Consider the following 13,781-nt stretch of genomic DNA (forward strand, 5'->3'; position numbering starts at 1 on the left):
GTCGCCCCTGTTTGAGGCCGTTCTTGTCTCCCTCTACATACTCGTTACTACAGTTTTGTTTGTACTGACAAAATAATTATTTGAACCAACATTCCTTTATATACAGTACATATAATAACACAGAACCGCAGAATTTCTTATTTCTTGATTTATTTCTTCTTGGACCCTTAGAGGGTTCATTATTCTAATGAGAAAGGATTGTACAGGGTAAGCAGCCTCAAAGGGAAACATTATGCCAAAATCTGCACTGCCATAAATAACAGTGAACCACAACAACAGCGTTTCCGCCTGAATGATGTCTGCAGTGCCGACTTAGTGTTTTGGATTAAAGCATTTAGAAACCCATTGGTTGAATAACCAAGTAAAAGACTAATTTCCTGCGCAACTCATCCTCTTTGTTGTCTTAGCCTCACACAGGGAGGGTGAATCCTTTGGTTTGTTCACGCCTCAGAGTTATTGCCACGGAAACACCCTGGGACAGAGTGGCAGATGACTGATGGTGTTCCTCCTTCCCTGTCCTGTCTAAAGAGACATTGACAGTACAATTACAGTCTCTCTCCCCCCATCACTATGCACTCATCTTTGTAGTAATGCTACCATATGTGTTAATGAATACACAAGTAATGCCAGCTATAGCTGCTTTGACCAGAAAAGCCCTGCCTGTCCCCACTTTTGTCTCTTGAGTCAGTTGAATCATGTCACTTTGAAAATTGTGGAAAGATTCATGACCTTCATCCCACGCAGGCAGACGACCATTACCTGAAAGGCAGCTTGTGTATAAGAGCCTTTGTCAGCATAGTCTACCAGGTGACAACCGAATGTACCAAGGCATCATGAGGTTTGACTCTCATTTCAGCATCAGGATTGAGCAACAGTTGAAGATGATTAAAAAATGTCCCTTCTGTCTTCATATTCAACCTCATGAACCTCATTGAACCTTCAACATGGTTGAAACTCCGCTTTGAGATTTGCAGCTGGTTATCGTTCCGCTGCCTCTTGAAATACTGGTCAGTGTTTTTTTCCAGCATTCAGCAGGGGTCTTGTGGTGAACCGAGCAGACAGCGCAACGCTTTCATTACGTTATATATTGATTTTCCATTGAAGATGTCCCGGCCCAAAATAGGAATGCCAAGACACAATGCCCACATATTGATGGCTTCGGATATGGTGAGGCCAAAGGTCACTTCTGGTGATCGGTATGCACAACGTTCCTTCGGAGGCAATCACACAGACAAACAACCATTCAAACTTGCTAACCACCACACAAAACATACGTGATATCATCAAATGACACCATATGTGATCATCAAACAGCCAAAGCATTACAAAATTGGTGTCTTTTGAGACATTCCTGCAAAATGAATGCTTTATTTTCTCCATTGTATACACACAAAAAGGAGAACAACACTCAGGAATCTAAAAAAATATCCCAAACTGCTATACTTTGTCAAAGAATTTTTTGGGGGGGAAATCTTACTGTAACATTCCATTTAATCTCATAGCAAACACAGCAGAATAACTCCACATATTAATGTAAGAGTGTGGGATTTACAAATAAAAATGATTACCAATAGATCTAAATCAAGAGATCTGTTCTAAAGATGTCTTGAAGAAGAATCACAATAATTAGTTCTTGATTTTCTTGTCACGGTGTGGTTTTATTTTCTTTCTTATTTTGTAGTTTCTGCTTCTTGTCTCCCTGGGTAACTTCACTTCCTGCCTTGTCCTGTCATACCCTGTGATTGTCTGATTGTTTCCACCTGTGTCCAATCACCCGCACCTCCCTATTGTATTCAAGCCGTGTGGGTCTCTTGTCACTCGTCACGTCATTGTCGATTGTCCTGGATGGTTCTTGGTTCCTGCCTGTATTTTTGCCCTTTTGGGAGTTTTGGACTATTAAAGTCCTTTCGTGTTTCGTAAAGTCTGCGTTTGAGTCCTGCCTTCCCCGCATCCGTGACAGTCTGATTTTGACATGTGATCCATCTGTCACAGATGTCAAAGCAGAAGACAGGAAGAGTCAAACGCAGATGCCCATTCAAAGCAAAAGAACACAAGTATACTACTAAAGTAGAATACTTAGGGGCAAACGTGGACCAAGATTACAATGACAACCCAAAAACACTAAGAAGCACTAAGGTGGCGCGGCGACGTTATTCTGATCCATTTTATTTTATTTTATTAAATGATCCATTTAACTATTTATTCATTATAGGGACAGCATCTTTTGGTTGCACATTCACGTTTAAATGAAAAAGAACACTGCGTCCACTTGCATGTTGTGTTGCACTCCAGCTAGTGTACAGGTATTCACATCAAAATGGCTTACTCTTTATTCTGAAGCAATATATAAATACATTCTTTACCCAAGATGAAGGGCTAACTGAAAACAAATTTGCCATCATAGAATGCACCCAAAGGAAAACAGTTAGGGAACTTGACTTTTAACTGTTATTTTAGCGTGTCTTTGGGAGGTGGACGGATACGCTGTCGCGCTGCAGGGTCGCTGTCGCTGGCTTGACGTCATTGGACGGAGATTCAGTGAGGTCACGTTTGCTTTGGCCACATTGGATTCATCATACTGTGGTTTGTGGTGATTCTCCAGGTGGTTGAACATGTTGGCTGTGTTGCTATGCGGCTCAGACACAACTCAGACAATTGAGTTGTCGCTGCTTCGGTTCAACTCAGATAACCACCTGATGATGCTTCTATCTTCAGACACTTGGTGAACAATGGTTTGGTGTTTTCTGTTCCTAATGTGTCTCTTTTCTGGTTTGTGTGCGCTTGCGTTTGTTGTTAAGCAGCCATCCAAGGTCAGATTTACAGAGAGAACTTTTTTTCCTTCACACAATATTGTACAGAATTCATTGTTGTAACGGGCATTGATTCATTTATTGCCGCTACAGGTCCTCCGTGTTATTGTTGTAATCAGCTGTGGAATAATAATTCCCATAATGACAGTATTGTATACCAATTGCAATACAGATATGAAAATATCTTCCCCTTCAGTCAATAAAATGACGTCTGTATCTTGGATAATATAGTAAAAAATATAGTAGAATCCATTTTTAGAATACAACTAGCAAGGTCTTACCTTCTGGCTTGCTCAGTTCTTAGTCCGAAGGGGCCAGAAATAGGACCTTGACCTCCAGCATCGGGGTGTCAGTGTTGGTTTCTGCTAGAGCAGAGAGGAGGAGCTCTGCTGCTGGCTGGAAGAAGCTGAGCTGGATCTGGAAGTGTCCACGGGAGGCTCCGCTGGAGTCTGAGCTGGAGTATTTTCTCTCATAATTTCATCTAATGCGACCTTGTGGCACTATGTGTATGTATGTGTTATGTTATGTGTTATAATTATAGTATTGGTGGTACTAGTAGTAGTAAAAGATACTACAAATATTAGCAGGATTAGAAACAGTTCCTCCAGTTTTATTAAGCACATTATGTATTTAATTGAAGACATTTTTAAAAAACATTGTCAAGCTCAACGACTCATCCCTTCAAAAGAAAGATATGACATGGAAAAATTATCTTTCTTATCTCAATCATATAGTCAATTTCTAATCTAATATGTGTAAAGATCTCCATGCCTTTGTTGAGGCCTTGAAGCACGAGGAACACACAGAAGGACTGAACAGTACTATTTTCACAGAGGAGGCCTTCGGGCTGGTCCCAGTAAATAGCCAGTTGTATCTTTAAGTATCTGGCGTGACCATCATTTATTTACGTATTGCAGTGGGACAAATCTGTCTGTAGTCTGAGTACTATTAAAAGTGCTTTATGAATGAAATGTATTGGGGTGTGAAGCTGATGAACTCGATACATATCTGCTGAGTACTCAGACCCTACAAGAAGACGGGTGTTTTCAGCCTCTGGGACTTGACAGATCCTTGCGACAAGGGTCTATCTGTTACCATGCTGTAACATGAGGTGATGGAGGCAGACCAACGTCCCGACAACACACACATTCGGCTTCGATCGCTGTGTTTCTGTCATTTCCAATTACCATCAACATCACAAACCCATGTAAGTTGTCGATAGCGTACACACTCACATACCATAACCTCGCCATACGGACCAAACCAGGCTTCCTCTGGATGCAACATTTCTTCAAAGAAATCATAAACCGCAGCCACTTGACGACAGAGAACACTTTTCTGAACACATCAGCCATTTTCTGACACCATTTCTGTGTATTCATTCTTTCTGTGACAACTGGTGGCAGGGCTCAGACCACCCTGCATCTGCCCGGCCACAGCGGTCACAGGTGGTCTGTGGTCGGTCATGTGTCCTACCACCATTTTAGGAACAACACTGAAGATGGCTTATGGTTGTGAAATGAACATTCACACGTCTGTGGCGTTGTGTTGTGAGTAAAAACTGCACATTTAGAGTAGCGCTTTATTGTGGGCAGTGCAAGGAACACCGGTTTATTCTTTTAATCAGCATCCTGATTTACCACAGCTGAAGAAAGCACACACACACACACAAACGCACGCTCGCACTCATTTGAAAAGCACACACTTCTTCTTCAGGTTACAATTTGTCAACGAATGCTATGCTATTAATCGCCATAACACCATATTAACACCATTGGTGTCCTGTATCTTGGTTCATTTTGCTCTTGTACAGGATATGAGTGTTTGTGTGGAGGGTCAGATCTAATCACATGCATTACCTGCCTTGTGCTAAACCATGTCATGCCAAGAAGACCATTTGTGTCTGTGCTTTATCTGCAGTCTCCTCTCAGGAGGCATCAACAGTTCAGTGCCCCTGCTCCAAATTCCAAAATATTCTCAGAGCAGCACATCCCCCCGCTCTTGTGGGAAATGGTGCCGTCCGTGTGACTCATTATTGTGCTTTGCAATCATAGCAACGACTGTGTCTCTCAGAGGCATTCTGGAAGGAATTTAAATGAGAGAAAGTTCTGTGCAATTGCACTGAAGCCACGTTCCCCGCTGAAAGAGCTCAAGCTGTAGGATCTGATTAAAAAAGGAATCAAAGATGAAATAGGTATCCGCTTCTCTTTCCTCATAACACGGTGAAGTAGACTGCAAATCCAAATGGGAGTTGTGCCACAAGTTGTGGGTGGGTGCTTAGGCCCCCACTGAGAGTAACATTTGAAATTTCTAGGCACACGAATGCAGCTTTCGCAGAAAAAAGGAAAAAGCAGTCAGCCCTGTAAATGCTGTAATATTCTACTTGAAAGCAGATTGGGTAGTTACCAGTGATGATGGATTCATGCAGAGCTTCCAGGGACTCAGCTGGCTAACAGACTCATTCCCACTGTTCAATTATTAAGCCCATGAGTTCAGGAACATCCACATGGTTCTGCACTTGACATATTTTATTTCATAGTAGTCATCGGGGGATTAATTATTTAGAGTGCTGGTTCCCCACTGATTTTGGAATGGTTCCTTTTGGTTGGCAGATATAGATGATTGGTTAACCTTCGTTTGTTCTATTGCTGATGGTTTTACACTTACACAGAGTAATCATACGGTGTATAAGCAGTACTATATCACCCTGACTCTGCGTATTATTTACCCCACGGTATTTTTCACACCTCCAAAATCAGTATCCTTTGACGTCTACTGTAGATCTTTAGTCTGTTTTTTTTCCTCCATTCAGATCTACTGACTATGGCTCCACGTACCAGAGGATGAACGACAAAGTCGGATCCAAGACTGTCCTGAGTTACCTGTACGTCTGTCCAACTAACAAGAGAAAGGTGAGAAGTTGGTTGATCTTCCAGAGCTTGTGCGCCTTCTCTTGTTTATTGATATGGAGTATATGCTTTGTTTTTCTTGTTTAGAATGCTTATATCTTATGAATTCCCAAACAGTTGTGTCCCCTCCAAAAGAGAACCAGGCTTTTATTAAACTATGTTGCTAATGTTTCTCCTATTTATACACTTTCTAATATGTTAATAAGAAGGGAAAACGTTATATTGTATTCAATTCATTTTATTTTGTGTAGCCCAAAATCGCAAATTACAAATTTGCCTCGGAGGGCTTTACAGTCTGTACTCATACAACATCCTCTGTCCCGAAACCCACCATCGGCACAGGAAAAACTCCCCAAAAAATGAAAAAACCCTTCCAAGAGGGAAAAAAGGGAAGAAACCTTAGGGAGAACGTCAGAGGAGGGATCCCACTCCCGGGATGGACTGACTACAATGGATGCCATGTGTACAGAATGAACAATGTATAATACATGCAATTCCTATTACAGAAATGATTCAAGTAATTATGAGTAGTAAGCCAGGCGCACAGCTGGACCACTGCAGGGGCAACCACCATCAGATAGAACCACCAGGGAGAGCACAGAGACTTTAGGAGAGGGTAATGTTGGTTTACGAGTACAGTAATATGATTAATATCTAAAATAATAATGATGATGGCAGCAGCAGGCGTCAGCAGGGCCACGGTAGGGGTCAGGACCAAGGTCCCGAAGGAACTACGATCTACGGAGACCTGCTAGGGGAGAAAGCACAAAAAAACTCCCGGAAAAGCTGAATTAGTCATGTGCTTTAATAAAACAGGGTTCCTGCTGGTTCCACAAAAGAGGAGCTCGATAACTGAAGGCTCCGGCCCCCAGCCTATTTTTGAAAACCATAGGAACAACAAGTAACCTAGCATCTATGGAGCGCAGCTGCCTTTTAGGGCAATAAGGTGTTACAAGCTCTTTAAGATACGACGGTGCCTCACCAGCAAGTGCCTTGTAGGTGAGGAGAAGTACCGTAAAATCTATTCTTGATTTAACAGGGAGCCAGTGCAGAGAAGTTAATACAGGAGTGATATGATCCCTTTTCTTAGTTCTTGTTAATACACGTGCTGCAGCATTCTGAATCAACTGGAGAGGCTTAAGAGATTTACAAGAGCAGCCTGATAACAAAGAATTACAGTAGTCCAGTCTGGAAGTGACAAACGCATGAACTAATATTTCTGCATCACTTTGAGACAGGAAGTTCCTGATTTTTGATATATTACGTAGATGAAAATAGGCAGTCCTTGAAGTCTTCTTTATATGACAGTTGAAGGTCAAATCCTGGTCGAAGAGAACTCCCAGATTCATGACGGTCATGCTGGGTACCAGAGCAATTCCATCCATAAAAACTGTATCATGTGACAGCTGGCTTCGAAGGCGCTCTGGGCCTATCAAGATAACTTCTGTTTTTTCAGAGTTTAGCATCAGGAAGTTGCCGGTCATCCAAGTTTTGATGTCTCCAAGCCATTCTTGAAGTCTAACTAGCTGGTCCGTCTCTTCTGGCTTGATCGACAGATACAGTTGAGTATCATCTGCATAACAATGGAAGTTTATGCGGTGTTTCCTCATAAGATCGCCCAAAGGAAGCATATAGAGGGTAAATAATATCGGTCCGAGTACAGAACCTTGTGGGACTCCGTGACCAACATTGGTGGTCTTTGAGGATTCACCGTTTACAAGCACAAACTGGGATCGATCCGATAAGCAGGATTTAAACCAGCTGAGTTTAAATGTAACATCATGTAACATTGTGATGTATCCAAGCTAATATACTTTACAACTACATCTATTCAGTACTTATGTTCTGCAGCAGACGTACTGTTGTTGCGGTTGTTTGTTCATTTTGCTTGTTCTATATTGGGCCACGTTCTTGGACTCATAGGTTAAACAAGCCTGCAGACGCTGATTCCATTGCTCTAATTCTATGGATTTATTTTCCCTTTTACCAAAAAACCCATAATGAGTCTAATAGCTGATCAATTAGTAAAACAAGTCAATATAATGAATTCTTATTGAGATAACACCAAGGTATCAGCAATTTTAAAGAATATGATGTCCAAAAGATAAGTAATGATACAGTTGTGTGTAAAGGTACAGGTCAGAGAATTTTAATCCCTGAGTTTTGTGTTGTAAATCATTTTCTGTGTATCTCTACCTGTTTTCAAACGTATGGTGCAGTTGACTCATGGACGTATCTATTTCTTGCATTGTTTCCTTCCTGCATAATGGATATTTCTAGAAAAAGCCAAAAGAATGGAATTTTAGCCAGAATAAAAAAACTAATGAGCATTGCCATCTGCCAAAGTCTTTAGTCTGCCCGAGAGTTCTGTCAGTTACACTTCATGTACTTATTTTTCTAACATTCTAAGAATTTGGTTAACTGATCACTGTGTGGTTTGCACGGCATTTTCTACCGTCTGCCCAAATTGTATGTTTCGTTTCTTATTTATGAACCTTTAACCTTCCTCACCTTCTGTGAGAGTGTGGGCTCTGAACCCCTGAGCTGTGATTCACACCTCCGTTTCAGTAAGTCCGATGCGCCCTACTGTCTGGAGCTCTGCTGGTCTGGTGCTCCAGGCAACAATGTGATGGACGAGTGGAATGAAGGCCGATGAGGTCACAGTGCTGCAAGCGGCTCAGTTACAGCAGTCTAGTCTAGTCTGCATCGGCAGACGTTTGTTTTCACATCGTTAGGTTTCTTTTCAACATAATGTACAGTAGCAGTCATGAAAAGGTGGTAACAATATTCTTTAGTGTTTCCTACAATACACAGAAAAAGTATGAGCCGCTTGTTTTAAAGTCCACTATTTTTGTTGAATTTATTTTTTTACATACTGAAAGTAATCAATTCATGAAATACCGAGACAAAAAAGAAGTATCTGTTAGGACTCTATTCTAATAAGAGCTTGAATCTTCCTCCAGTGATCATAACAGCTGTGAGAATAAACAGTAGACGTATTTGTTGTTTACATTGATAATGTTAATTTTTGTGGCGTATCTTTTTGAAGGTTCTTTAATTTCAGAGCAGTTTTTCTGGGTTTTTGATCATCATTTATAATCTAGCGTACCCTTTCTAGTTGTTCAAAATGATCCGCTCTAACTTTTGCTGAGAAAAAAAGATTAGCAGCTTAAGGGAGAAAAGGAAACTTATCGAAAGTGAGTGTTCAATTAAAAAATGATAAAATGGACCCTTGTTTAACTCGGTACACTCTGGGACTGAGCCTAATAGTGACCAGTGCTGTAGCTTTTAGCTACATGGATTCTTTTGAGCAAGCACATCAGTGCTATTGGTCCAATGTAATTTGGCCTGCAATGTTTTTTCGTGAGATTCAAGTCATCTTATTGAACTACAGTCACTTAAACTACAACAGTTCATTGGAAGATACAGCATGCAAGTTATTTTATAGGTGTGTGTCACCTTGTAAATGTATTATTACTGCTCGAACTGCCACAATTAGCCACAATTTTCATAGTTAAATTACGTCGCCTCAAACACATAAACACAAAACTACTTCTTCTAATAATGGATATCAAATACATGACAATAATAATCTGTTTGTTATGTCAGTTTTCCCTCTAATCGACCTTGATTGATCTATCTTTTACTTCAATTGGACAGGGCGACTGTGGCTCAGTGGAGAGCAGGGTGGTCTTTCAAGAGCTTCGGGTAGTTTGAAAACTAGGAAAGAGATATAAAAAGGGAAAGAAATAACTGAAAAAGCCCTTCCCTTCACTTTGTCTCCCTGAACGGCCCGGTAGTCCGGACCCAGTAAAGGACCATCAGATCCGCTTCAAGGGTCCTACTGCACACAGGCTGCCATGACGCTTATTCCTCCTGATCACACACTTGTTCTGCTAACCTTGTGTGGAGAATATTTAAATGCATGACAAGGGAAGTCCCCAAGGTTCTTTCTTGTGTTCATATGAGGTATCAGCTTTTTGTTATTCAGATTTAATGAATACATTTGATTCACACACCAAGTACAAAAACAATGAAGATATCATGAATAACAACATAACCAACATTATAGCTCTTATTAAATTAAATAAAGATGTTTTGAAACCAAACTGTATTTTTAAAAGCCACACTTGGTGTGTACACGTTACTGAGTAAGTGATTAAAACACAAGAAAATGTAATGATCTCAGGAGAATATTTGACTTGAATGGTTGACTTCTGACTCTGCCTGAGCCGACCTCCTCTGCACCAGATCTCTGATATTTTAGTTTTGCCATCTCGTCGATGGATGAAAGTGTCTTGTCTGATGGCTACATTCCTTTTTTGTCTCCTTGGTTTGCCACATATAAAAAGCAGTTTCTGTGCCTAATTAATCAGTGTGAGAGATAATTGTCTGCTTTTTTTTAGATAATCCTTTCCACCACAATAGAGAAATCACTATATGTTCACTGCGATAATTCTGGAAACATATGAGGAATTTCGTCTCTTACATTGTCCGAGAAATCAAGTGGAAGGAAACTGTGACCTTTATAATGTTACATTATAGATTTGAATGATAGTAATGACATTTAGCGGTAGCCCTTAAAAAATGACGGCTCATCTCCTTTGCTTTATGTCGACGTTTCTTCCTCGCGCTCGGCGTGCACTGAGTCCTTGAACAGCCTGACGGAGCGGCCGGTAGATGGGCTCACGTGGATGCACATCGAAGAAGCAAAAAAGTGAAAGCGTGATAGCGTGGTGTGGGTGATTCATTCTTGATCCATGGGTAATGAGCATATTGCAGCGACCACTCTGTTAAAACCTCCTGACAAAGACAGACTCAAGCTCAATTGATCCGGCATGACATGATTCATGTACTGCTCGGTGTCTTTATCCTTCCGTCTCCGATCCACACATCCACGCCTCCCCGGACCTCAGGATCCAAAAACTACCGGCTTCTGTCTCTGTGCTCCAGCTTATGCTGAGCAGAACCTCAGACTGATAAAACGGCCGTGTGTTGTTTCCCTTCTTACTCCCCCGCTCATTCTCCTACACTCAGTGCTTTCTTTCAGGGAAATCTTAATTACCTCCTACGAATGCAATCAGGTAACTGTCATTTTGAAAGTAACTCACGATTGACCAGTATTCACCCCTTTGGCTTCTATCTAATCTAGGGGTGGTGGTGGCGCATGGAGTAGAGCGGGAGCTCTGGGAACCACAAGGTTGGTGGTTTGAACCCCGGCTGCTCCGTGTCCCATGTTGAGGTGTCCATGAATAAGACACTTGCTAAACAACCGCTAATCGCTAAACACCGCTAATCGCTCTCCGGGCAGAAATGTAAAGCCATGGGTTAAAAATGCAATGATAAAAGCGTCAGATAAATTCACCTGTATTGTAAGGAATGTGACATTTTACTTAAAATAAGACCTGGCAAAATGTAATATCTCATTCACAATACAGCCTGATGCTTACTATAATTTTATAGAATGGTTCCTGCTTAAATGGGGGGTTGGCATTGCACAGTGACAGGTAAAGAAAGGCAAGACGATGCATTGAGAAATACAAGTTAAGGATGTGTTGCCTGTTTATCGGTGCTTAACGAAAAACAATCGATCTAAATCACCACCAGGGAGGGAGCATAGTTAATGCTCTGGGTAGAGGGGGCTAGGATTTCTGTCAGTGACAAATATGCTGCTGTTTTGCAATTCAAATTGATTGATGAAAGAAAACCCGACCATGGAAAACCCTTATGGAGAAAAACATTTAAAGCCGCAGCAGTCCATATTTTAAATTTATAATGGAAGAAATAATTCAGTGTTAAGTGAAGGGCTTGTGACAAACACACAGAGGAATCTTACCCAAGTCTGTGGTTCCTCTACAGTTGTGTCCTTAACCGTGTTTGCATGTTTTTAGAAAGAATGATAAACCTAGTATGTAGAGTTAGCTGAAAGATAGCTTTGCCAAGACCAAGAAACCCCAACATTAGTATGACTAAACTATACTTACGCTGCTTTGTTTCTGCTGGACCTGTATATAAGCATCTCTTTGTTCAACGCCTCTTAGTGCAATGATTAAAATCATTATATATTTTTCTATTTTGAGTGCATTTTCCAACAAACAGAGGCGAGTGGTCAGTTAGTCTTGCACACTACAGGCAACCCACGTACTTTGGATAGATTATAAATTCTAATAAGTCCAGGAATCAGGAGTGTATAAAGGAATAGCAAAGAGCATGTATGAGAAGAGTGATTGAACATGGCCTGTGTCTGATCTCTCTTTAGTGGAGGAGGAGACGCTGTCACCATTTCATCTGCTTCCACTAAGACTCCAAATGTCATTAGCTGAAGGAAATATGCATCGTGGAATTCCTTTTCTTATTGAATTCTGTAATGACTGTGATAGCTCGGGCAGAAATATTCCAACCATGAAATTAGGGATCCTACAACTGTGGTGCTGTTAAATTTAAAATCATAATTTTATTGGAAGGAGAATTTGTAAGAAATGACGCACTAACGAACCTGCGGATGAAGAAAGTAACACACTGTGAGTCTAGTAATTCATGCACGGCTAAATCCTGGTTCTTTTCCATCACCTTTCTTTCATATAAGGGCTGTTTACTGTTCTTTATGGTCACTTCTAGGAACACACACTATATCAATTGCTGTTGATCTGAATTGCCTTGATGTCATTTTGGAAAAGGGATGAGGAGAAGCGACATTTGAAGTTGGATACGTCTGTCGATATAATATGTTGATGGTTGTTAGCAAAGAATAAGCCTGATAGGACTTTTTCTGCTGCCTCTAATCTCCTTATTGTCTCTCTTTCCACCTCTTTACTGAAACTCACTTCCCCTCCATGTTGATAAACTCATAACCTACCTGCATGCTGTCTCTTCTCAGATCATGGTGTTGACTGATCCAGAGTTTGAGAGCAGCGTGCTCGTCAGCTCTGACGAGGGCGCCAGTTACCAGAAGTACCGCCTTACGTTCTACGTCCTCAGCCTTCTGTTCCACCCCACTGAAGAGGATTGGGCCTTGGCCTACAGTCACGACCAAAAGGTGAGTGTGTCCTCTTGTCTTCACTCGCCAGCAGGGGATTTACCTTCAGCTTGGGGCTCCTTGGTACTATAGTACCTAATCAATGGTGATGGGAGACAGACCTTTATTTCTACAGCTGACTAATATATAACGATATATTAGCGTGTTTTATTTTGGGGTTTCTGACCTCCTGTTAGTGGGGTTTATTGATCTCTCCAGCAATTTAGCAACACAATACTTTATAAGAATAATATATTATTATTTGGAAACATGGCTCTTTACTGTCAAACCTTTGCAGTACTTTTAGGAAAAATTGTATTTGTGTTGACAAAAGAAACCCTGTTTACACATACATGCACAATACATCATGCGCATCATTATACTAAAGAAAGTGGTCATTATTTATAATCCTGGCTTTTTTTGGACAATAGCAGAGACTGCTCTGACTTCAGTAGTACTGTATTCGTTTTTATTCTTTTTATATAAATGTATTATATTTATATTATATTTAGTACATGTTTTTTTTTTGCTGAGCTGATCAGAATCAGAAGCCATTTATTGCCACATATGTTACACATACAGGAATTAGACTTGGTGCATTGGTGCAATATAAGAGTGATATAAGATTAAAATGTACAAGCAAAAGTTAAAACAATATACACCGATTTGGGTCAACGGGGGACTGGGACATGGTTCATGAGAACAACTGTTTTTTTCTCATTGCGTAGCAGCTGCTTTCCTCTTCTGTGGTCTCACATCTGGCTCTAATTCTTTTATTCCTCAACATACTGTGTTCAGTCACAAAAAGCAAAAACGTTGCGAGAATGAAACTTTACGTTGAGCTCCCCAACTTTAATCCAGCTCTAAAACACTCAGCATCAGCATTAACATTCTGCTTTGCTTCTATTTCGAACTCCAAGAGGAACTATTAAGATGAACGAGACAGCCAGGGTTAAGAAGTTCAAATCCCTGTGTACTCTGGGTAGTTAAAGAGGGGTGATGCCGGCCTTCAGCCAAGGTTCTGGGCAAAACAGAAAATTATTCTGA

The 13,781-nt window shown here is 40.9% G+C and overlaps 1 protein-coding gene across 1 annotated transcript in view; it reads left to right on the top strand.

Moving 5' to 3' along the window:
• sorcs3a (sortilin related VPS10 domain containing receptor 3a) overlaps positions 1 to 13,781 on the top strand; it is a 159,342-nt gene that overhangs the window by 77,604 nt on the left and 67,957 nt on the right. Inside the window, exons 3-4 of the mRNA XM_040186967.2 lie at positions 5,623 to 5,722; positions 12,597 to 12,755. Coding sequence (XP_040042901.2) covers positions 5,623 to 5,722; positions 12,597 to 12,755 — 259 coding nt within the window. The remainder of the gene's footprint in view (positions 1 to 5,622; positions 5,723 to 12,596; positions 12,756 to 13,781) is intronic.

This window comes from Gasterosteus aculeatus, chromosome 9 (assembly GCF_964276395.1).
Source record: "Gasterosteus aculeatus chromosome 9, fGasAcu3.hap1.1, whole genome shotgun sequence".
NCBI classification, from domain to species: domain Eukaryota; kingdom Metazoa; phylum Chordata; class Actinopteri; order Perciformes; family Gasterosteidae; genus Gasterosteus; species Gasterosteus aculeatus.